At 37.9% G+C, this 22664-nt stretch overlaps 1 protein-coding gene across 1 annotated transcript in view; it reads left to right on the top strand.

The window, feature by feature from the left end:
* Nucleotides 1-22664, top strand: part of LOC129419071 (leucine-rich repeat and fibronectin type III domain-containing protein 1-like protein) — a 192872-nt gene that overhangs the window by 91124 nt on the left and 79084 nt on the right. The window contains exon 2 of the mRNA XM_055174061.2: nt 13616-13771. Within this exon, the coding sequence (XP_055030036.1) occupies nt 13722-13771 (50 nt within the window). The 5' untranslated portion in view covers nt 13616-13721. The remainder of the gene's footprint in view (nt 1-13615; nt 13772-22664) is intronic.

Genomic DNA, 22664 nt, shown 5'->3' with positions numbered 1-22664 from the left:
ATATGATGGCTCAACGGCATCTCATTGCAATTCGTACGTATTTTACAATGTGGCTTATTCATATTAATTCGTACAATCATATTCGTACATTTTTTTACAATTTGCCTTGACCCCTGTGACGTTGGGGTTAGGGGTGGGGTTTCGTTATTGTATTTATTTTTATGATAATCGTATGTTTTTGCACGATTAACGTCATACTAATTCATAGGAATTAGCCAACTCTTAAAATATGTACGAATTTTCATTAGATCAAGCTGGATGTCTTTGTACCTGTGGATATTGTGAGATGATAACCATTTTTAAGTAATTCTTATCAAAACACTCACAGCACTCTCCCAGGTGCTCATGAATAGGGCCCGAAGTGTGCCCTAGCAGCACAGAATATAAATGCAGTTGTTTGTTTGAGCTCTCGTATGTGCTGGACTTGTTAGGCAACAGAAATTGTTAGGTGGAATCAGAAATGTAACCAGAATCCTAATAAACTCCTTACAATACCCCTCCCTAACATTAAGAGATGTTTCAAAGTCAAAAGTCTTCCTGCCTCAGACAGGCTTCACATGCTCTTAAAAACACTTTAAGTGCTATGCTGTAGCATTAAGACTGAGGGGCAACCTTCCGATCTCTCTGATGAAGCCAATACGGAAGTGATTTAAACTGCAACTCAATGACTGGCCATTAGAGGCTCCAAACGGGAGTCAATCCCCATAGACCCTCATATTAAAATGGCCATCTTTAGAGCAGAAAATAATATGTTTACAGCCTGGTACAAAAAAGTTTTTGGTCTGTATAGCTAATTTTGCCCTTCATGAAAACTGTGAGAGGGGTGAATTTTTTTGTAACTTATACTTTTAAATTATATTAACCTGATAAGGAACACTGTGCCGTACACGGTACACCCCCTCTCTTGCACGTGAGGCTGCATTACGTCATTGTAACTTTGAAGCATTAAATCTTCAAAATATACCGTCATGCGGCACATCGTTGGAAAGCTTAGACTTTCGGGTTTCCATTAAGCGCACAAGCATAAAATGATTTTTAGCAGTCATAAAACTGTAATCTAGTTGTTAGTTACCGATTTAGGATATTTACTTACCTTCAAAATCTTCCCTTTATCCGCTTCGGTGAAATTGTCCAAAAGAAATTGTTCATAAATCCCCAAAAGTCCAAGGAAATGGAATATCCAAGCCTTTTAATCCAAAAAACGATCTGTTCATCTCACAATCTTGACGTTTCTGACCGAATTACGATATAAATAGTGTATACAATTAGTTCACTAACGGACATTCGTTCGAATCTCACTTTTCATTCACGATTTATAATGAATATATTTGGATGTCACGTTTATTGTGCAACGTCTGAGGAACAAATACGCTCCCTTGTGGAATTTCAGCCGTTCCATAAGAGGCTACCGATGCAGCCTTCAGGTTTGTTCTACTTCATGCGGCGCCACAAGAACCGGAAGCCGGATGACGTCAAGGTTCTGCGATTTAAAAGCAAACTCCTCCGTATGTTTTCGTGAATCGCTCTCGCAGTTTTTGACGTCATTTGGTCGTCAATTCTTGCGGCCCCGCATGAAGTTGAACAAGCCTAATAGCTTCTTTTACCGCTCATCCTGCTCTCAAATCAACTCATGTCAACTTGAAGTTAGCCAGTAGACGAACCCAACCAAACAGTAACTCTGCTTTTACCGTCTCTTAAGGGGAAATCACCAAAACCCTCAATAAAAGATGACTAGAGCCTGTGCAGTATGTGGATGTAAGGATAACAAATTCAGGCCACCGGAGTTTTTTATTGTTTACATCAATGCGATCCTCAGTTGACAAACCACTAATAGATTACTGAAAAAATAGAATATGCAGCCAGCACATCGAGTCCTGTTTTCAGCCCAGGTTTTCCGCAGACTCAGGTAATGTAAAATGGTAAAAATATCTAAAACATCATTTGGCTTAGTTGTTGCTGGCAAAGCAAGCTGACATTAGCTCATCCTCTGCAGCTGTCAATCAAAGAACGATATCATCTACTGTTAATCATCTCGCCTTAAGACCCGCCCCCATTTAGAACATTCAGAATTATGTAGCCGTGCATTTTTCTTCCGGTAATATGACGGGTTACTGTAGCAGTTAAAAGCTTTAATTTTTATATGGAGTGAGTACATTTGATGGCAGCACAATCAAGTACATATATGTGATGAAATATAGTGTTGGAGCATAATGTTGATTTAGGGTGGAGTTATTGAAGTATTGTGTTTACATAAGGTAAAGTATAATTGCAATATTGACCGAATACCAGTATAATTGCATCATGAAAGTGAAAGTAAACATGTTCAATGTGTAGTTTTAACATCAATATGCACCTTTTAGGTACAAATGTGTATTTTTTTTAACTTACTGCCTCAGTGACAACTATTATACTTTCTTGCACCTTTATTTCGGAGAGTGCAAAAATATATTTCCACTGGTGTGTCCTTTATGTGAGATTTATATTGGCAACAGACGTTTTGAGTCATCCAACACTGCATGTTCTTTTTATTTATAAAGATTTATTATTTCTAAACTCGTGCATGCACATTCTGCTGTTGGATCTGCAGATAGCATCTCAGCGCTGGATTGATTTTAGAAATGTCTTGGTGCTTTATTGCTGCTAACATCAAATCTTTTAAAGACTTGTTTACAGATGTACACAGGGTTTAAAAATCTTGTTCTGTATTTGTACGATTGGAACTAGCTCTAGTTTTTTTTTTATCAGCAGGAGTTTTATTAGAAGTTTCAAAGTAGTTCTGCCGTATGCTAAGATCCCGTTGGGTGCGCTTTCATTCTTGTGTTACTGATAGATTTGCATGCTTTTCTTGGAGAGCTTTAGCAGAAAATGTCAAGAACTTTCATCAAGCGTTTTTATGGTATAACTTTAAATAACACAAATTGCTTTGATGATTTGCCACTTTAGCATGTTTATACCTACATCAAAGTTTCCCAGGGTACTGGTTTGTATTTACGATACTGATAATATAAAGAAGGCTTCAGGGCATGTTTACCAGTTAAAGGTGTCTAGTTTTCAAGTCTCCAGCTTTTCTTTTGAAGATTAGAAACTCTGATTTTGGCAAATGTTCTGCAAGCGGGCAGGATCGTTCCAGGAGGTCAATACAATGAGGTATATTTTGTTTGATGTCTTAATAACCTTATTTTTGAACAACCGCTAACATTATCGCTGCCCTGTTGGGCAGACTGCTGGTAAATTAGGGTTCATTTTAAATTTATTATTTCAAATGGTTATTCATCAAATGATGAAAGAACACATTAAAATATAATCATGTGTATGTCCAGGCATATTATTATTTAAACAGCAAATTAGCCAAAAATACAGATGACATTTTAAAGAACCAGGTACACTGGTGGTGCAATGCTGTACAGTCCTAGTAAATCAGACTGTGGTCGTCTGTTACATCATCCACGACATTGTTTCTATGTAGTGCAATTGGTAGAGCATTGCAAAGGATCACAGAGAGGCACACATACTTATAAATGTAATGCATAGATTATATGCACTATAAGCTGCTTTGCATAAAAGCATTCACCAAATGCATAATGCAGAATGTAAATGTACTGTCACATATTCAGGAATTGTACAGTTTTTCTTTGAGCATGTTTGCGATGTTACTTAAAATCGCAAAATTAAATAAAACATAGATGTGCAAATAAACTGCTTGACACTGTGCACACAGCATCTTTCATTCTTCGTTATTTCTTTATAATTCATTAAAGTTCCACCACATCCCAAAGATGCTGTTTTGGGTTGAGATCTGGTGACTGTGGGGGCCATTTTAGTACAGTGAACTCATTGTCATGTTCAAGAAACCAATTTGAAATGATTCGAGCTTTGTGACATGGTGCATTATCCTGCTGGAAGTAGCCATTAGAGGATGAGTACATGGTGGTCATAAAGGGATGGACATGGTCAGAAACAATGCTCAGGTAGGATGTGGCATTTAAACAATGCCCAATTGGCACTAAGGGGCCTAAAGTGTGACAAGAAAACATCCCCCACACCATTACACCACCACCAACCTGCACAGTGGTAACAAGACACGATGAATCCATGTTCTCATTGTTTACGCCAAATTCTGACTCTACCGTCTGAATGTCTCAACAGAAATCGAGACTCATCAGACCAGGCAACTTTTTTCAAGTCTTCAACTGTCCACTTTTGGTGAGCTCGTGCAAATTGTAGCCTCTTTTCCCTATTTGTAGTGGAGATGAGTGGTACCCGGTGGGGTCTTATGCTTTTGTAGCCCATCTGCCTCAAGGTTGTGCGTGTTGTGACTTCACAAATGCTTTGCTGCATACCATTGGTTGTAACGAGTGGTTATTTTAGTCAAAGTTGCTCTTCTATCAGCTTGAATCAGTCGGCTCATTCTCCTCTGACCTCTAGCATCAACAAGACATTTTCGCCCACAGGACTGCCGCATACTGGATGTTTTTCCCTTTTCACACCATTCTTTGTAAACCCTTGAAATGGTTTTGCGTGAAAATCCCAGTAACTGAGCAGATTGTGAAATACTCAGACCGGCCCGTCTAGCACCAACAACCACGCCACGCTCAAAATTGCTTAAATCACCTTTCTTTCCCATTCTGACATTCAGTTTGGAGTTCAGAAGATTGTCTTGACCAGGACCACACCCCTAAATGCATTGAAGCAACTGCCATGTGATTGGTTGATTATATAACTGCCTTAATGAGAAATTGAACAGGTGGATCCTTTAGGTGATCTTGTAAAAATGGGCATATATGGGCCCTTCCCCCAAAAACAAAGCAGGACAGAAGCTTACTAATTTACTGAAAAACTTGGCTTTGAGCCTGACTAGATTTGAATGTTTTTTGACTATGTAGGCCAATGCTTGAGTAATTTACAAATCAAATGAGGTCTGTTTATATTTGATAACTCATATTTAATGATGTGTTTGTTTATCTTTATTCCAGAGATAAATAGACTCGCTTAAGAAAAAGCTGACAATGTCTGAATATGTTGTGATATGAGTGTTTTCACTGTTTGTCTTAAAATTGCTACACCTTTAATATTACTTGTTTGTAGTAGATTTCATTTATGTGCCAGATAAATAAGATTTGATGTCCCTGAAACAACTTAGTTAAATGATAGATGTTGTTTTATAGAGGTTTCCGTGGCCCTCAGTGCAACATTTGCAATACTGAATTTTGTGGCACTTATTGAATTTTTAGTGCACATACCGATCTGTTGTATTCGATTACTGGTCTCTCTGTTGGTAAAGTTTGACTTGGCAGTGTCTGATCTCTCTGCTGGCAGTAGTCTGATATCTGTGGTTGATTGGTATCGAGCAGTAAACTCAGAGAAGAACAGTACATAATTTCTTAAAGTGCCCATATTATGCTTTTTCACAAGTTAAATAGGTGTATGAGTTCCATAAAACATGTTTCAAAAGTTGTTTGCTTGAAATAGCTTGTAGGAAAAGATTGTTACCCATCTCTAGTAGCCTAGTTTCAGTGCATTTCAGATTGTGCCGTTTTGAGCTAGTCGTTACATATTTATGAGCTGCTGCTCCTTTGATCACGCCCCACTAATAATGTCATGTGCCCGTGCGCATGCTCAGTGGTATTGTGAGCAGTACAGACCATACTGTGTTATTTTTATATATTATTATTAACGATTTATGTTGCCAACAGACAAATAAAGCAAAAAAGTATCACTAATAAGTACACTCCAGGAGAAGAAACTCATGACACACAATGATTCCAGAGTAAATTGTGACGTAGCAGTTTCAAAAATACACTCGTATTCCCTAGACAATGCTAACACATTCCCGTTATAAAACATTTTCAAACGCATTATTTTCGCAAATGACAAAAATTTAGACCCGGCGGGGGATGTATACTGCTTGTGGTCCGCGTGTTAATTGCTAGAAGCTAGCGGGAGGTCCGGACCGTAAAGTTACAAGAGTCTCGGAGGTACGTTGGCCTCGTCAGAAAAGCCGGGTCGGTAAGGCCCCGTCTCGGTTAGTTTGGCAAAACACTTAGTTTGGCAAAGCACTATTACTTAATTCATATAGAATTGTAAAATAAAGCCGTTACATTTTTTTTTAACTTTCGAAACCACGCTGCAAACTATCTAGCCTGCAAAAAAGTATCAATATAGGCTACGGTCTACATTACAAACAATATTATTCACATAACTATACATTTAAAAGGTATAATTTATGGGATTAGCATCAATGTATGGTCTCTGTTTTGAGATACAGATGCTCTAGCATCGTAAATGTAGTATTTTGTGACAGAAGATGACAACATGCAAAATATAACGTGATTACCTTTTGTGTTTGACATAACGATCGCGAATCGTTAGATCAGATTTCGCAAGAACGTCTTATCGCCTACAATCTGAGGACTATTTGTGTCGTAACACACTGTACTTTTTAGGTTCCAATAAACACGCGTTAAAACTTTGTTATTAAAAGCAGGCGGGAGTATAATCCATAATATCCAAATAGCGCTGTTATTTCCGTGAGACATGATAGCAGCATAGAGGGTATCAGCGAAGTGACTGCTCTGTGCTCTCTAGCTCCCTGGTGGGTGGAGACCTGCAAGTGGGGTGGTGGGTGGGAAAATTCAAACGGAATGTGACGAAACGGCTAGTTACGTCACAACGGCGCTGAGTTTAAACTCGTGCAATCTGAGACTCAAGGCAGAGGACATTCAGAAACGTGTATCTCACTCAAAACAGCATGGATGGAGCATCAGAGACACAAATGAACACCCCAAAACCCAGAAAAAGTGAGTTTTCCATAATATGGGCACTTTAAATAACATTAAAATAGTAGACGCATCTCAGCAGAGAAGCACTTTGGATTTTGTTCCTCATTCCTCTCTCTCTTTCTTTTCTGTCGTATTTTCTTCCCATGTAATTTAATGCAAAATGAAAGGCTTACTGAATAGGTGTATCATGATAGGGAAAATGTACAAAGGATGTGTCTCGCCAAAGCGAACAGAGAAAGAAAAAGAGAGAGCAAAAGATACAGTAGAGCTTTCTAATCTAATGGAATCGAGAGCTCTGTGTTTTATCTTTTATACCAACTATAATCCAAAATCAAGAGTAAATACTTCATCATAATCAATCAAAGAAAGCATTATCAATACATAGACTGTAGATTTCCGTCTTGTTAGCACACAATCCTCAGGTGTGGTATCAATATTTGATTTTGGCACTGAATGATTCGGTTTAGTTTACGTACCTGGGCGGCTTTCTGGCAGTGTGCAAGATACTTCCAAATTAGACAGTTGTTAACAAACCTTATGCAGCTTGATATTTAGTTCAGTGCCAAATATACAGCAGGCCAAACTGAGATGAACATACTAAGATGATGATTACCAATAATAAAATGACCTAGAGAATGGAGAAGCAGTATGAGCAAGCTGTCACTGGAACAGTACCGATTAAAAGGTCCTAATATTTACCATTTAGGTACAGAAATCTATACATTTGGTACCAGTATGTACCTTTTGGGTACTAATATGCCCTTTCTGGTACCAGTACATACTTCTGAGCTACTATTGGCGCTTTTCCATTGCATAGTACCCCACGGTTTGGTTTGGGTCCGGTCAGCTTACTTGGAGCTTTTCCATTGGGTGCAGTACGTAGTACCCAATCCTTTTTTTAGTACCACCACGGTTGGGGTTCCTAGCGACCCGAGCTGAAACCAAAACGTGAAGCAAAAACACTGTAGATCACTGATTGGTCACTACCAGCGTCATTGTTATAATGTAAAGATTAGCTTTACCTTTAGTGCTAGCTTGCACTGTCTCGAGCAAACCTGTTGTCATCTGTGCTCTGCTATAAGTTCCCAAACTCAATTTAGCAATGAAAAACATCCACAGGTTGAGAACCAGGAACACCATACAAGTTTTTTTCAGACTTGCAGTTTGTGGGCACATTCGCAACGCACGTGCGCATTATATGTGTATATGCAACTTAAATGAGGCTCAACGGAGCATGTCGACTGACAACGCCACCAGTGTTTGTACAGAAACTGTCAAACTGTGATGAGGTAGTGATGAACACAATGTGCAAACATCTTTGTGGTGGTCATTTTTGATTTTGTGACAGAATGAGAAATAAATGAATGTATGGGAATGTTTAGCATTCCAACAACGCTCTCACTTGTATGATACAGCAGCAGGCAGCGCAAATATAACGACACGCCTATAATCCCTCCCACTGTGAAATGTTACTAAACTCCGTGGAAAAGCCAACCAAGTGAGGTATGCTGACCCGACCTGACCCAAACCAAATCGTGGGGTACTATGCAATGGAAAAGCGCCATAATATGAACTCTTTAGGTTGCAAATATGTACTTTTTGAAAAGTGCACTGACATAGTGGCAGCATTTTTTGACCATTTATGAGGATGATGTAACATCCTCACAAACTTTCTCTTCGTCCTCTTGCTTAAAGGATTTTTCATTTTTTCTTTTTGCTTTTATCTCTCTGTCTCGCTTTATTTCTGTCTCTTCGGCGTCCCTCTGCTGTAGTTTTATTAGCATGTGAACCATATCTTTCTTGCAACCAACAAGACTGCTTGTGATGCCAATCAAATGCTTAAATCTTTGAGGATTTGTCTTTACGAGTAGCAGAAGTAATAAATAGGCAGATGGAAATTGCTGACATCACAGATAAAGGATTTGGCAACGCATTTGCATGTACATTATTATAGTACAACATTATTAGCAGCAGATAAGGGATTAAAGGATCCAGATGACATGACGTGATACGCTATGACCTGGACTGTTGAGATAATGGATCAAGTGAATGAGAATTTGTGTGCGGAGCCTTGCATAGCCAGACTTCGTACTGTTAAAAACTGTCTACATAGACTGACATGTAAAGCAACCAGACATGGCTTGTTTTGTTTTTAATTTTTAGAAGGATCTCTGACATAAATGCAAAATATTATACAAAACTATATGATCAGGGGTCTATAAAGACCTTTCATAATGCACCGTTATGTTTTTATTACCTTAGACTGAGATGTTTTATCTACATACACCGAGGGTCCCCTTATGTAGAAGTCACCATTTTGTGCCGCCATGTTTCTACAGAAGCCCTTAACGGACAATCTTTTTTACTAAGTTGTCTCCGACGATGACATGTTTGCCGGTGGTGGCCAACGTAGCTCCTCTATGCGTTTCAAAAGTGAGGGGGGAGCAGTGGACTGAGCCGTTGGTTGCAATGCGCAACCTCACCACTAGATGCCGCAAAAATGTATGCACTGCACCTTTAAAGGTGGGTTTATCTGAAATACATTACTACTAATAATAATATGCATAATAATTGAGTGTTTTATTACAAATAATTGATATACACTGACATCGCTGTCCCACCTCCTACATCTCTAAGCATTTTTACTGCCCCCTGAGAGTGAATCTCTTACATAGCAATCCTCATTCAGAGGTTACTGTGGATAGAGCATCTGCCACATTAGATATAAATGTAAATATATCTTTGCATTCTTATGTTTTGTATATAGTACATCAGAGGAATGCAGAAGTTAGATTGGTAACAACATGTTTCAGTAGAGATCTGATGCACGCTTGTCATAAAGAGTGCAGACAGCAGGCCTGTTACGAATGGAAAGGCACACTCTTTCGCTCAGGTTGCCAGATTGGACTTATTAGGGTGAGTGTTTCGCTTTTATCAGACTGGAAAGATTTTACACGAAGTGACGCCTTGATGTCATGCCTGAGAAGTTCGGCAATGTCATGAAGCGCTGTGAATGTGTGCGTATCCACTGGTGTGTGTGTGTGGACTGGATTGCATGTTTATTGTGGCGAGGTGTTGTTCTTCAGTTCAGTAGCTGCGTATGATGAAAGTGTGGCATTTTCTCAGATGTGATTCATTTGCACTCTGAAGACCTAATGAAGTATTGAAAATTTAACAGGGATGCTGGAAGGAGAAGAGAAAAATTGAGTTGCCTAACAACCAGAAAAGCAACCGAATGTTTAAAATGTGTGTGTATCTATCTGTGTACATAACAATCCTTTAGTGACAAATTCAGCAAAAGAGAGCTACAGTATAGTGAAAAAACTGTCCTTTGAGAATATCTCACAGGACCTAATTTGAAGAGCATCTATTGTCCGATTCACGTTTTTATATTTCCTTTGGTGTGTAAGTGTGTATTATTAGTACATGTTAACGATATGCAAAAGGTACATACTCTAAAGTAAACAATGACGCAAGTTATCATCTCCAGCGTTAATCTCTTTTCTTGGACTACAACAAACACACGGATTGTAGGCAACAGTTTACTTCCTGGGATTGATGATGTAGACAAGACCGACATTATCATAATTCCTTCCGCTTCGGACTCACAGCCTGTAAAGAGCGATTTATAGTCGTGCGTAGGTCCTACGCCGTAGCTACGTAGACTATCCGTAGCCTGTGCGTAGCTCTGCGTAGCCTGACGCGCACCTCACAAAATTTTTAACAGCGCGTCAGATCTACGCGGACCGCAAGCGCTGTGATTGGTCCACCAGAACCCCTCCCGTCAGGCCGTCAGGTAAAAAAAACCTGCGTCATAGGTATTTCCGTTTGTGACGGTGAAAACAAAAATGAGCATTGCATTGTGAGCTAATCTTTCAAACATGATAAGGAGCGTCACATTTCCGGCTGAGGTATTCAGGCCAATCACAACATACAGATTAGCTGGCCAATCGGGGACACAGAGCTTTTTAAATCTGTGCGTTTCAAGAAGCTATAAAAATGTACGGTATGTGGAAAATAATGTGTTTTTTATAAACCACGCAATCACATTGTATTATACCAAATACACAAAATAATGTTGTTTTTAGAAATGAAATAGGTGATCTTTAAGTACTATAGATATTTTTTTCTAAACATGCAATAAGTGTTCTATTAAGGTTTAAGGGATAGTTTAAAAGTTACATTTCGGTCATCATTTACTCATTACCCATGTTGTAACAAACCTGTATAAAAGACTTGCATGAGCACCATTTACTTCTGTAGTACTGTAGGAAAAGAAACTACTATGGAAGTCAATAGGGCTCAATGAGTTTGGTTACAAACATTGCTCTAAATATCTTCCTTTGTGTTCAGCATGACTAAGAAATTAAAACAGCTTTATAATAACTTGAGGGTGAAGAAACCCCATGACCCCAAAAAATAGTACTCTATGCTGGTAATGCCTACTTAAAATGAAATTGTATGTGCACGTCATTACTTCTCAGTTCATTGAAGAGAATATACAGTAGGGGTTTGAAGGCAATTTAATAACTCTGTATTCGTGTGAAAATTGGGTATGAGCTCACAAAGAAGCGTTGCTGTATTTATTATTCAAAGGTCAGGAAGTCGGAACTTGATAGAAAAAAGGCAAATAAAGTCATTTTGAAGGTTTCTCATCTCTTCCGCTTTAATCCCAGAGGTTCTCAAAAGAGATTTTACTTTAATTTCAGAATTTCAAGGCTTACACAATTGCACTGCAGATTTGTCAGTGTGACCCAACAAGTCCCACTGACTCTAGTGAACGTGTATTTAAAATAAATAAATAAATAAAACCTCTGTAGGGAACATTCAAATACACAACATAGTCCTTCATAGTCTGTCACAGATTTGTGTTTTGTATATCCTTCAAATCCTTTAGACTGACTGTATACTGCATCTGTAACTTTATAATCAGCCCTTGCTAATTTTTCTACTCGTATCTTTGATTGAATGGTTTTACTACTCACACTAAAAGCCTTCGGTTTGTATCATAAATAAATTTGTTCTAGGACATGTTTTAGTGATTGTTATGGTTGGGTAGGGCACTGAACATTATTAAGACTATAAATATAACTGCGACGAACAGACTATTGGAATTATTAGGATGTCTCCATCTCCAGGTAATTTGTGAAGCCGCTAACAAAATGTACAGTATATATAAATATTATGATTTCAAGGGAGGATAGTGCTGACATTATTTGAGCCCATAAAGCTGGAGTGCTGGAGCCCAGCAAACACTATAAAAAAAATTCAGCATTTTTGTCAAATCAACACATATTTTTATGTTACTTTAACTTAAAAAACTTGAATTTATGAGTTATGTCAACTTTTTTTAAACCAAAAGTTAAAATAGTAGGTTGAATTGACTTGCAAAACCAAGTTGTTTTAACTTCGTGCTGCATTTTTTTTACAGTGTATTCTTTATCCACACTGTTTTTGTTTCGTTTACAGTACAATTAACTTGGTTTTATAAGTCATTTCAACTTAATTTTTATCTTGACTTGTGATGAGTAGCTGTAAGTACAGTTAAAATAACTAATTCAGCTTTATTTTACAACCGTTACAACAACTAGATAAAATTAACAAAATTAAATGACTTTTTTACATTGCTCCCCAACACTTTCCCCAAATTTGTGTTATTTTTCTCTCAGAGTTCCCACTGGTCCTTGAAATCCTTGAAAGTTTGTGAATCTGGGGGGAAAAAATCAAGGCCCTGGGAAGTTTTTGAAAATATACATACATAGATACATCATTGAAAGTGCTTGAATCTATTTTATGCAAGAAGTTTTCTGGGAAAAAAAATCAGTTTTCTTCCCTGTGTAGTGTAGGATAATATCATACAATTTCTACTGTTCGCTTTTAAAGCTTGTATCTTCTGTATGCGAATGTTGATTCATACCAAAATGCTTTTTTGCATAGTTGTGTTTGACACATGAAAACGTCTCGGGTTACGTATCTAACTGTTGTTCCATGAAAAGGGAACGAGACGCTGCGTCTTCCTTGCCATACTTCCTGTGTCCCTGTAATGCCATCTTTGGCAATATTTCAGATAGCGATATACTTCCTGGCTCCCGCGTCACCCTGTCTTTGTCGTTAAACCTCACCATTGGTTGAATTTGATATAAGCATTCAGACGCACTTAGCCCTGGAGGCGTCCCCAAAGTGTCACCGCAGTGATGCAGCGCGAGTTCCCTCAAAAGGGAACTGTAACAATTTATCTTAAAAAGGTAACACGATGTAACCTTGTTCTTGAAATATGTCCCCACATTTAGTCCTTGAATTTGAGGGTGCTTGGTTGGCCATTACATGACCAGAACTAACTTCAGTACACTGCAGTGGGATTTTCTTCTAAAGACACCGTACAGCTCCCCTAACACTGAAGTTTTATTGTGGAAAACTGTTTACTCTTTGTTTATGTTGTTTCACTTTAATGAATGGTAATTTGGTCTTTCTTGAACATAGTAGCATCATTGTTAGCACCAATGTAGTTTAATTACACACAACTAGAACATAAAGAAACAATTCCACTCTCTGAAGCACTCTGAATAGAGCGGACCAAAGTCTGTCATTTATCTCACACTCCCATTTGTCTCCTCATCTCTCAAGAGCTGATGAATGAAGAACAATCACCATTTCTCAGCATTGGGCTCCACTCAGCACTAAGACAAAGTGTCTCTGCACTTACTCTGTGTTTTTGTCTCGAATACAATCAATTACCCTTAGCTGTGTAAATATAAGACAATGTGAACCACTGCTCAAGTGCTTTGACAGTCATTTTGTCTTCATCTGTATTCCTGCTCTCTCTCTGTTCCCCACAGACAGATTGGTGTATCATAGTGAATGAGTCAATGACTGCTGTGGAGCGCCTGTATCTGGCCCAATAGTGTGGAGTCATCACGCCCTGGGCTCTGAAGAGAGGACAGAATGGACAGACGGAGGGACTTCAGAATGGGGAGTCGACCTTTATTTGGATGGTCAGTGAAGGGTGATGTCATATTATGCTGTTGTGATGTCATGCCAATGTTGCAACGTTGTCTTATTTGCAGGTTTGGTATCTGTAGGCATATGTGCTTTACCTGAGGAAAAGCAATAAAAACATACTATTACTCTAAAAATAAGATACATGAAGATATTTAGACAACCTCTAGAGGCACACTTTAAAAAGAAGTGCACTTCTCTAAATAAAGAGCCCACGTGACTGTCCTTTCCTCCAGTGATCACATAATAAGACACTCAACCCTGGACAAGATGGGAAATTCCGAAAGGAAAATTCTTGGCCGAAGCCGAATAAAATGAAATACTCAGCCAAAGGCCGAATACCGAATTCAAATTATTTTGCCATTTTTTTCACCATTGCACAAGTTACATTTTCAGAATGTCCTTTTTACTATATTTATTTCACATTATTTAACAATGAATTTTTTTACATTCCAGTAGTCATTATACAGCCTCTCACCTGGGGTCTCATTTATAAAACTGTGCGTAGGATTTTTACTAAAAGTCTACATATGCACAAAAGCCAAAAATGGCATACACCAAAAAAAAATTAAGACTTATAAAACAAAGCAATGTTCCCTTTATAAATCAAAGATCACCTGCAAGTGTGCATACATGAATCATCCTCAGATCCCACCCTGCGAGCCCATTTTCCCTTTAAAGGGATAGTTCGGTCAAAAATGATATTAAAACCATGATTTACTCACCCTGAAGCCGTCCGAGACGCATATGTCCATCATTTTTCAGACAAACACATTTTCAGTTATTTTAGAAAATATCTTATATCTTTCAGCTGCTAAACAGTAAAGTTACAAGGTCCAGCTCCTTCAAGTCCAAAAAATGTGCATATATCTTTCCCCAAAGAAATCCAAACGGCTCCAGGATGATAAACAAAGTCTTCTGAGGGTAATCCGTGTGGTGGTGTTGTAGAAATATCCATATTTAAAACTTTAGTTATTTTTGTTTATAAACGCAAACAACTACCTTACGGTAGCGCCGCCAGCTTAGACTCCTCTGTATTCAGGAGAGAGTATTAGCATAGTGTACGCATTTTTTCTTAGTGACGTATAACAAATTCGGAGGGCGGGGCACAGAGCAGCAGCAGAGAAACCTCCGTAAGCTGCGTAAGCGCTCATCTTGAATGAGGACGGAGATGGCGGCAATACTGGAAGCTAGTTATTTTCGTTTATAAAGTTTCCCTCAGAAGGCCTTTGTTTATCATCGTGGAGCCGTTTGGATTTATTTTGTGATGGATAGATGCACATTTTTTGGACTTGAAGGACGTGGACCCCATAACTTCACACTTGATTAACTTAAAGATCTAAAACATTTTCTAAAATAACTGAAAATGTGTTCGTCTGAAAAATGATGGACATATGCATCTGGGACAGCTTCGGGGTGAGTAAACCATGGGTTTAATATCATTTTTGGCCAAACTATTCCTTTAAGGTTGATTTTTATAGATCACAACCTTTGCGTTGAAACTGGCGTACGCACGTTTCCAGCCCCATTTTGTGCGTATGCACGCTTTATAAATGAGACCCCGGGTCACTTCTCTGATCAGATAGCTATAGATAGACTTGTTAAAACTGTTACCACTTACATTCTACAACAGTCTTGGCTGAACAGACATTAAACCGATCTTTTATTCCCACGCAAAATGCAAATAACCTATTCATTACTATGCCTTAAGAAACTTGCAACAACGCTTATATAGCACTGTATGTTGAGCACCAGACACGCGCCTGCATGGATGGTCAAGCACGAGCAAAGAGAGAGAGAGAGAGAGAGATGGCAGCAAGATTGACAGAAGATGACAGTGTTAAAAGCTCAACAGAGTGGTCTAACAAAAAGCTTTTGTTAATAAACGTTTTATTTCTCGTTTAATATAAGCATATTCGTCATTGTAGGACATTACTGGTTTTAGAAAGTTTTTATTACACACCGCTGACACTCTTCATCGTTTTATGAGCTACACTGCAAAAAACGACTTAGCATTTTTATCTTGTTTTCAGTACAAATATCAAAAAATTCTTAAATTAAAATGCATTGTTTTTATGAGCAAAATGACCTAAGAAAATAAGTCTAGTTTTTAGACAAATTACCGTATTTTTCAGTCTATAAGCCGCATTTTATTTCATTACTTGGCTGGTGCTGTGTCTTATAGTCAGGTGCGCTTTGTAAGTCAGTATGAATTAATTTTGACATTTATGAGGCAAGAGACAACATTACCGTCTACAGCCGCGAGAGTCCGCCATATTCGTTTCTGTATTTATGTTAGTCAATGAATTCCGTAATGTGGAATGACGATTATGCGAACTTTCCGCTAGTTGGCTTGTTCGGTTAATTTAGCCTATTCAACCTTCCAGGTAAGTTCTGTATGCTATGTTTATCGTTTAAATATCTGATAATATTACTTTAATGTACAGACATATATTGAGCCTGCGGTTCTGTCTGCTATTGTTTAGTTGAATAACTTGTCTTTCCAGATTAAATGTCTGTTCTTCGGCTTGAATTTTGTGAAATAATTTTCTAAATAATGACGCATTTTTGAAGATGCAGCTAATACTCTGGTACGGCTTATAGTCCGGAAAGTATGTTATATCAAATTTAAGTCAATTTGTGTAAAAATATCGGCCAATGGGGTAAGAGAAAAAAATCTAAAAATAAGTTATATGTTTTTCTTAAAAGCTTACTTCAAGAAAAAAATTCTCACCCCATTTGCAGATATTTTTGCTTGTTTTAAGCACAAATTCACTTAAATTATATATATATTGTCTAAAAACTAGACTTATTTTCTTGGGTCATTTTGCTCATCAAGAAAATTCATCTTGATTTAAGAGTTTTTAGATATTTGTACTGAAAACAAGACAAAAATAATAAGTAAGAAAGTAATTTTTTGCAGTGTAAAGATACCCAGGTAGATACCCAGGATCGCCACCATGGGGTCGTTCTCATACACTGCATGGTGTTCAGGATGTCTTGATTTTAAATGATAAATGAAACTTGTAGCGCTGTATGTTTTTGCTTCTTTCTCGGACACTTTAAAATGCTTTCATCAACATGTTTATTGCATTTGCGCATCTCTCACTCTGCACTGGTTACTATTAGATCGCGTCATCAAACTCCTCATTGTTCGGTAAAAGTTATTCAGCCTTTTCACTTCTTCGTCCGAACACTGAAAATTTGTTTTTTGCTATTTTCGGCTGAATAATTTCTGTAACTTTCGGATGCATGCTTTCTGACATTATTGTTAAGGTCTGGTCTCTGCTATGCTGCAGGCTGTTTTGCTCTGTCTGGTTCTCATTGCTTAGCATAGCCAGTTTAGTCTCAGTGGGAGTGTTACTTTTAAAAGAGCTAAATGGCCCTACAGCAGGGAAATCTGTGACCCTTCTGACCTCCACCACATCTGTGGTGGCTCAAATCGATCTGCAGGTGACAGAGAAAGAACCATTGCTGTCTGAATTTAGATCCCCAGAGATCCTCCTTCAGAAAGGGACCTTGATCTTGAACTCTTGCGGTGGGATGCTTTCTCCAAAGTGTGAATGTATGCAGGACATTTTTGTAGATGTCGGATTTGTATGTCGAGGATATATCAGATCAAATGCACAAACTAAATTCTAGATGCACAAAAAAGATTATGAAATTTCAGACTGTGAAATGCAAGAAAACATAAGAAATTTAAACATTCTGATGCAAGAAACATTTTCACAGCCTTTCACAGAATAAAAATGATAAACAGAAAATGGTTTTGTTGCTGGGAGACAAATGTGTCATGTGTATGTATGTGTGTTACAAACAAACAGATGTTGTAAATGAGTATGTCTGGTGTAGTGTCCATAATTTTTTTATTTTCTGGAAACTGTGATGAAAACCCATCAATTTGTATTGTAATTTTGTATTGTGAATGAGTATGTTATTCATTACATTCATTTTATATGTATTCTAATTCATAAATGTCTCATAAATCACTTCCATTTTGCAATTTACAAAACAAAAGGTGATCAAGTTAAATAGCACTGACTATAACTAGCCAGTACCACCAAATCATCAATGAGAAATGTAATCATTTTTGCCATTCACCATTTATATTATATAACCTTTGTGCCAATGCCAATGTGCACAATTTTCTTTCACACTATAACAGTCATTGCAATAAATCGCCAATTATATTGGACCCGACAGCACATCTACAACCCGTAACTAAGCGCTATTACTCATTTCACGTACAAAGAGATAAGTCGGTAATAACAAAGATTCTTAAAGACAGAAGCAAAAAATATTGTAAGTTGTTTGGTAGCACAGGTTTGAACTCAGTATTTTGGCTGTAGGGGGGAGACCCACTTTGCACTTCGGTCATTTGGGCAGATGGTATTTGGCAACTCCATCGCGTGGCCTTACTGCTGACTTCTAACATGTGCCACAGGGGTGCCAGAGGTGCCAGCTGTGTGCAGGAGAGCGAGGATGGGAACAGGTATCATTGAGGCACAGCAGTCATTACGAGCTGGATTGAGAAAGATAAATACATGCAGAGATGCTTGTGTGGTTTGTCCTTTCCCTCCTTTTTATCTCTAACTCCTCTTTTTCTAGCATTTTTCTTTTTTATCTCTTCCTGTCTCTTTAACCCCTGCCAGTGGACGCTGATTTCATTTACATTGGATTACTGCAGACCCCCCACTTCACTCTCTTTCTCTCTCTCTTCCCTTCGATTTTCACATTCATGTATTCAAGGTGCAAGGAAAGTTGGGGATCAGGCCATAAACACAACTTCAGTTTCAGCGAAAGAAGGAGAATTCAATGAGTTACAGCTGTTAGTGCCTGGGAGAGGAAGATATCCTCTGTGTGTCCTCAGGGTTTCGAGACCACGCTCGTTGTCCTTATGCATGGTACATTGTGATAACTATTTAATGGTTTAAGTTTGTTTGGTTGGGTGTCATTATAATGCTGTTGGTGATTAAAAACTATGCAGTTGCATTTCAAAGGTTTGCTTAGTTTTGCCTCAATGGGACATGGATCTCATAATGAGTTTGTGGAAATTGCTTTTTCTTGGCTCTACATAATAAAAGTTATGCATGCTTGGCCAATAATCTGGGATATTATAACTTAGAAGATTTTACATGTTTATTTATTTATTTTTATACTGTGTTGGTTTTCAATCCTAGGTTAGATTAATGGTTCTTTGGTTTGAAATTTTATTTTACTTTAGTTTCACCTTTATGTCCACACGTAATTGTTCTTTCTTCGTATGATGACACACAGCTTAAAATTCAATGTAAGAAAGCATAAAGCAATACATGCAGACAGTGAAATGTACTATAAATGCCAATGTATCTACTTTTAGCAGAAGAGCCCCATCACTCTGGTATCTCCAGGGCATGTTATGATTCAGCAGGCATGGATGTTTTGAGGTTTAGCGTTAGCCGCAGTGCCCTGCGACGGTGAACAATTAGTCATTGGATTTGCAAAGTTTACAAAGTATATGGCATAGAGACTTTAGAAATGTATTCAAAAGTTTTCTCTGTAGTTATCTGAATCAACTAAACACAGACCCAGTGATGTAATGTCTTGCGTCACTGCGTTGTCATTATCATGTTTATTTGTCATGTAAAGTTTAAGTTTATTACTTAATAAAAAAATAAAAAATAAATAAATATATATACATATATAGTGTATATATAGTAAAGTATGTATACTGTGTATACACATACATACAAAACAATAAATAAAAATAACAGATAAATAAGGACATGTACTTCTCAGCACTTTCAACCAAAAATTATTATAAATAATAAGTAATAAAAAAATACCACACATATATTCCCATGTTCAAACGGAGTAGGAGGAAGTTCATAAACAAACTTTTCTAATCCCACCCCCTTTCTCTATTTTTATAATTTAGATAAATACACAATAATTCCACACAATTCTTATTTACATAAATGTACACCTCATGTCTACCTACCTATAGCTCACATACTGTATACCCATACATACACAGGCCGCAGATAGATGCAAACATACATACATACATACCTACAACACAATTTTCATTTCTTTCAATATACAATACTATCACCTCAAGTCCTTTTCATAGCCATTCAATACATTATTTTTAAATAATCTCTTGAATTTGCTAATTGTTAATTTGCTAATTGCTAAAGCAATAGCTCCACATATCAAAATGACCCCATGATTTACTCACCCTTAAGTAATCTGAGATACACCTGTCCATCATCTTTAAAACAAACACATTTTAAGTTATTTTAGTAAATGTGCTTGCTCTTCCAAGTTTTATAATGGTAAAGGAACAACTTCTGACTTTAACCCCCCAAAAGTTAGTCCTTCACAGAGATAATCTACATGGCTCCAAGGGGTTAACAAATGTCTTCTTTGGGTAATTGATGCAATTCTGTAAGAAAAATTACCATATTTCTTTATAAACGATATTTCTGAAGAACTTTATAAACTACCGTATTTTCCAGACTTTTAAGGGTGTTTTCACATGTTGGTGCGCACCGTGAGCGCACCAAATTACATTGTATCATTTTTCAGTTAGTGTGTTCCATGTTCACATATGTTGTTTTTACCGTACTCGAAACGCCGCACCACACCCCATGTGACAACGGTCAGCGCTGTCATTGGTCTCTGACAGCTCTTACCATCTCATGACCACCCCCAATGTTTCCACGACACCCAGCCTGACAGGAAATGCGACGATAGCAAGATATGGAGATAAACGATGCACGTCTTTGCAAAGTTTCTTTGCTTTAACGCAAAATTGCGCAACGGTTCTACTAAAAGCCCTTCTCACAGAGCCACAGCAATGGCAGCTATGCGTTTATAAAATCATCAGCTCAAATGTCCAGGAGACATCGAATCTCTGCAATGGACCAAGATTGCCTTGTTTGTTGTTAACCCACAATATAACACCCGGCTCACATCACGACGGAAGCCCAGTGACTCAAACATGTGGAGAACTTCCTGTATTTAGTTCGGCTAAATACCTGTTTAGAGCGGTCTCAGGGCGGCGTTTAGTGCGCACAACGACTGCTGTGTTCACACTGACCCAAACGAACCATACTCGGACCGACACATCATTTGGGCCGATCTAAACAGTGTATGTGTGAAAGCACCCTAAGTCACACTTTTTTCATAGTTTGGTCGTCCTGCGACTTATAGTCAGGTCTGACTTGTAAGTCAGTATGAATTAATTTTGACATATATGGACCAAGAGACAACATTACCATTTACAGCCATGAGAGTCCGCTATATGCTTCTGTATTTATGTAATTGAATGGATTCAGTGATGTGGAATGACGAGCCTGCAAACTTGATGTGCGTTGGCTTGTTCTGTTTATTTAGCCTATTCAACCTTCCAGGTATGTTCTGTGTGCTATTGTGTATTGTGTAAATAAGTGTATGTATTACGTTAACATACATACACCTATTCAGCCTGCTATTCTGTGTGCCTTAGTTTATTGAATAACTTGCATTTCCAGATTAAATGTCTGTTCTTGGGCTTGGATTTTGTGAAATAATTTTCACGACATATAGTCTAGTGCGACTTATGTCATATATGTTTTTTCCTCTTCAAAACGCATTTTTGATAATACAGTATAATGAATAGCTTCCGTTTGTGACAGCATCTTTGAGGCAATGGGATAATTTTGATATTTGGCTAGAATATCCCTTTAAAATGGCACATAAAAATGTGAACTGTATGTGGTTGTCCTTCAGATGTCCCCTCTGATCTGATTGGGCAGTTTTTGTGGCTGTAATTGTAATTGTAACGTTGGATTTCAGATGAACAAATAATTATTTGTCTATAAATATCAATGAGGATGTATTGTTATAAGCAGCAATAACCACAGGTATGGGAAAGGTAAGGTTATTTTGTAGCTGTAGTCTGTGTTGTGTTAGTCATCATGGAGTCCTTGAGCGAGAAGCACAGGCTTTATTGACCAGACCTAAAATTGAGAGAATTGGAACAATTGCAGTCAACGCTTTGATCTTTCCCAGCGGCCATCTGTCACAAATATGTTGAGCCGAACGCATGACGCTGGTTCATTACAGACGATACCGTGTTCTGTTCAATTTGTTTTTATTGTTCTCTGACCTTTACGTCTGTAATGAGATGAAGCATGTGGGTGTGTAGATTAATCCCCCATCTATCACTTCATATTGAAAAGATGCTTTATGTCTTCAATCCTTTCAAACTACCCTTCCATTCCTTGTTCCTAATTACATGTTATGGGTCTTCTTCTTTCTGCCAAACACTAATGGGCCGACACCGTTGGATTAGAGTCACATCTATGTTTTCCCGTAAGAGCCATCAGAGATCATTGCAGTCAGGAGAATAATGCAGGCAAACTCTTTCCAACTGTTTGGGAGCTTTAAGAGACTGGGAACCAATTGGGAAGAATTATTTAATCTCAATATGAAGCGTTTATAGATCTGGGGACGTATATGACATGATGTTGATTCACCGGCACAATTTTGTTAGAAAATGTCCATGTGTCCACAGGGTTGCCAGCGTTAGGGCATTGAGCCAGGATTTAAGGTTGTTGTTTTTGGTTAAAATACTTTTTCGTATCCTAGTTGAGTGAAATGTATTTAAACAGCTCTTTGGCATCATCGCTCTACTTGTTAAACCATCCTGATCAGCTCAAAATAATGACATTGGCTCAACCAAACATTGGTTTCTGTTTGGCTGACCAGAGGGAGATGGGGAGGGGTAATAGGGAAACCTCTTTGATAACAGTCAATATTTTTGCAATTACATTTGGTGCGGCTAGCGGCATAGTAATTACTTTAAAGTGATTTTACTAATGATGTGTGCTTGTGTGTGTGTGTTTGTGTGGTTTGCAACAT

Source organism: Misgurnus anguillicaudatus, chromosome 15 (genome assembly GCF_027580225.2).
Source record: "Misgurnus anguillicaudatus chromosome 15, ASM2758022v2, whole genome shotgun sequence".
Lineage (NCBI taxonomy): Eukaryota > Metazoa > Chordata > Actinopteri > Cypriniformes > Cobitidae > Misgurnus > Misgurnus anguillicaudatus.
The sequence above is the reverse complement of the archived record's forward strand: the minus strand, read 5'-3'. Positions and strand labels throughout refer to the sequence as shown.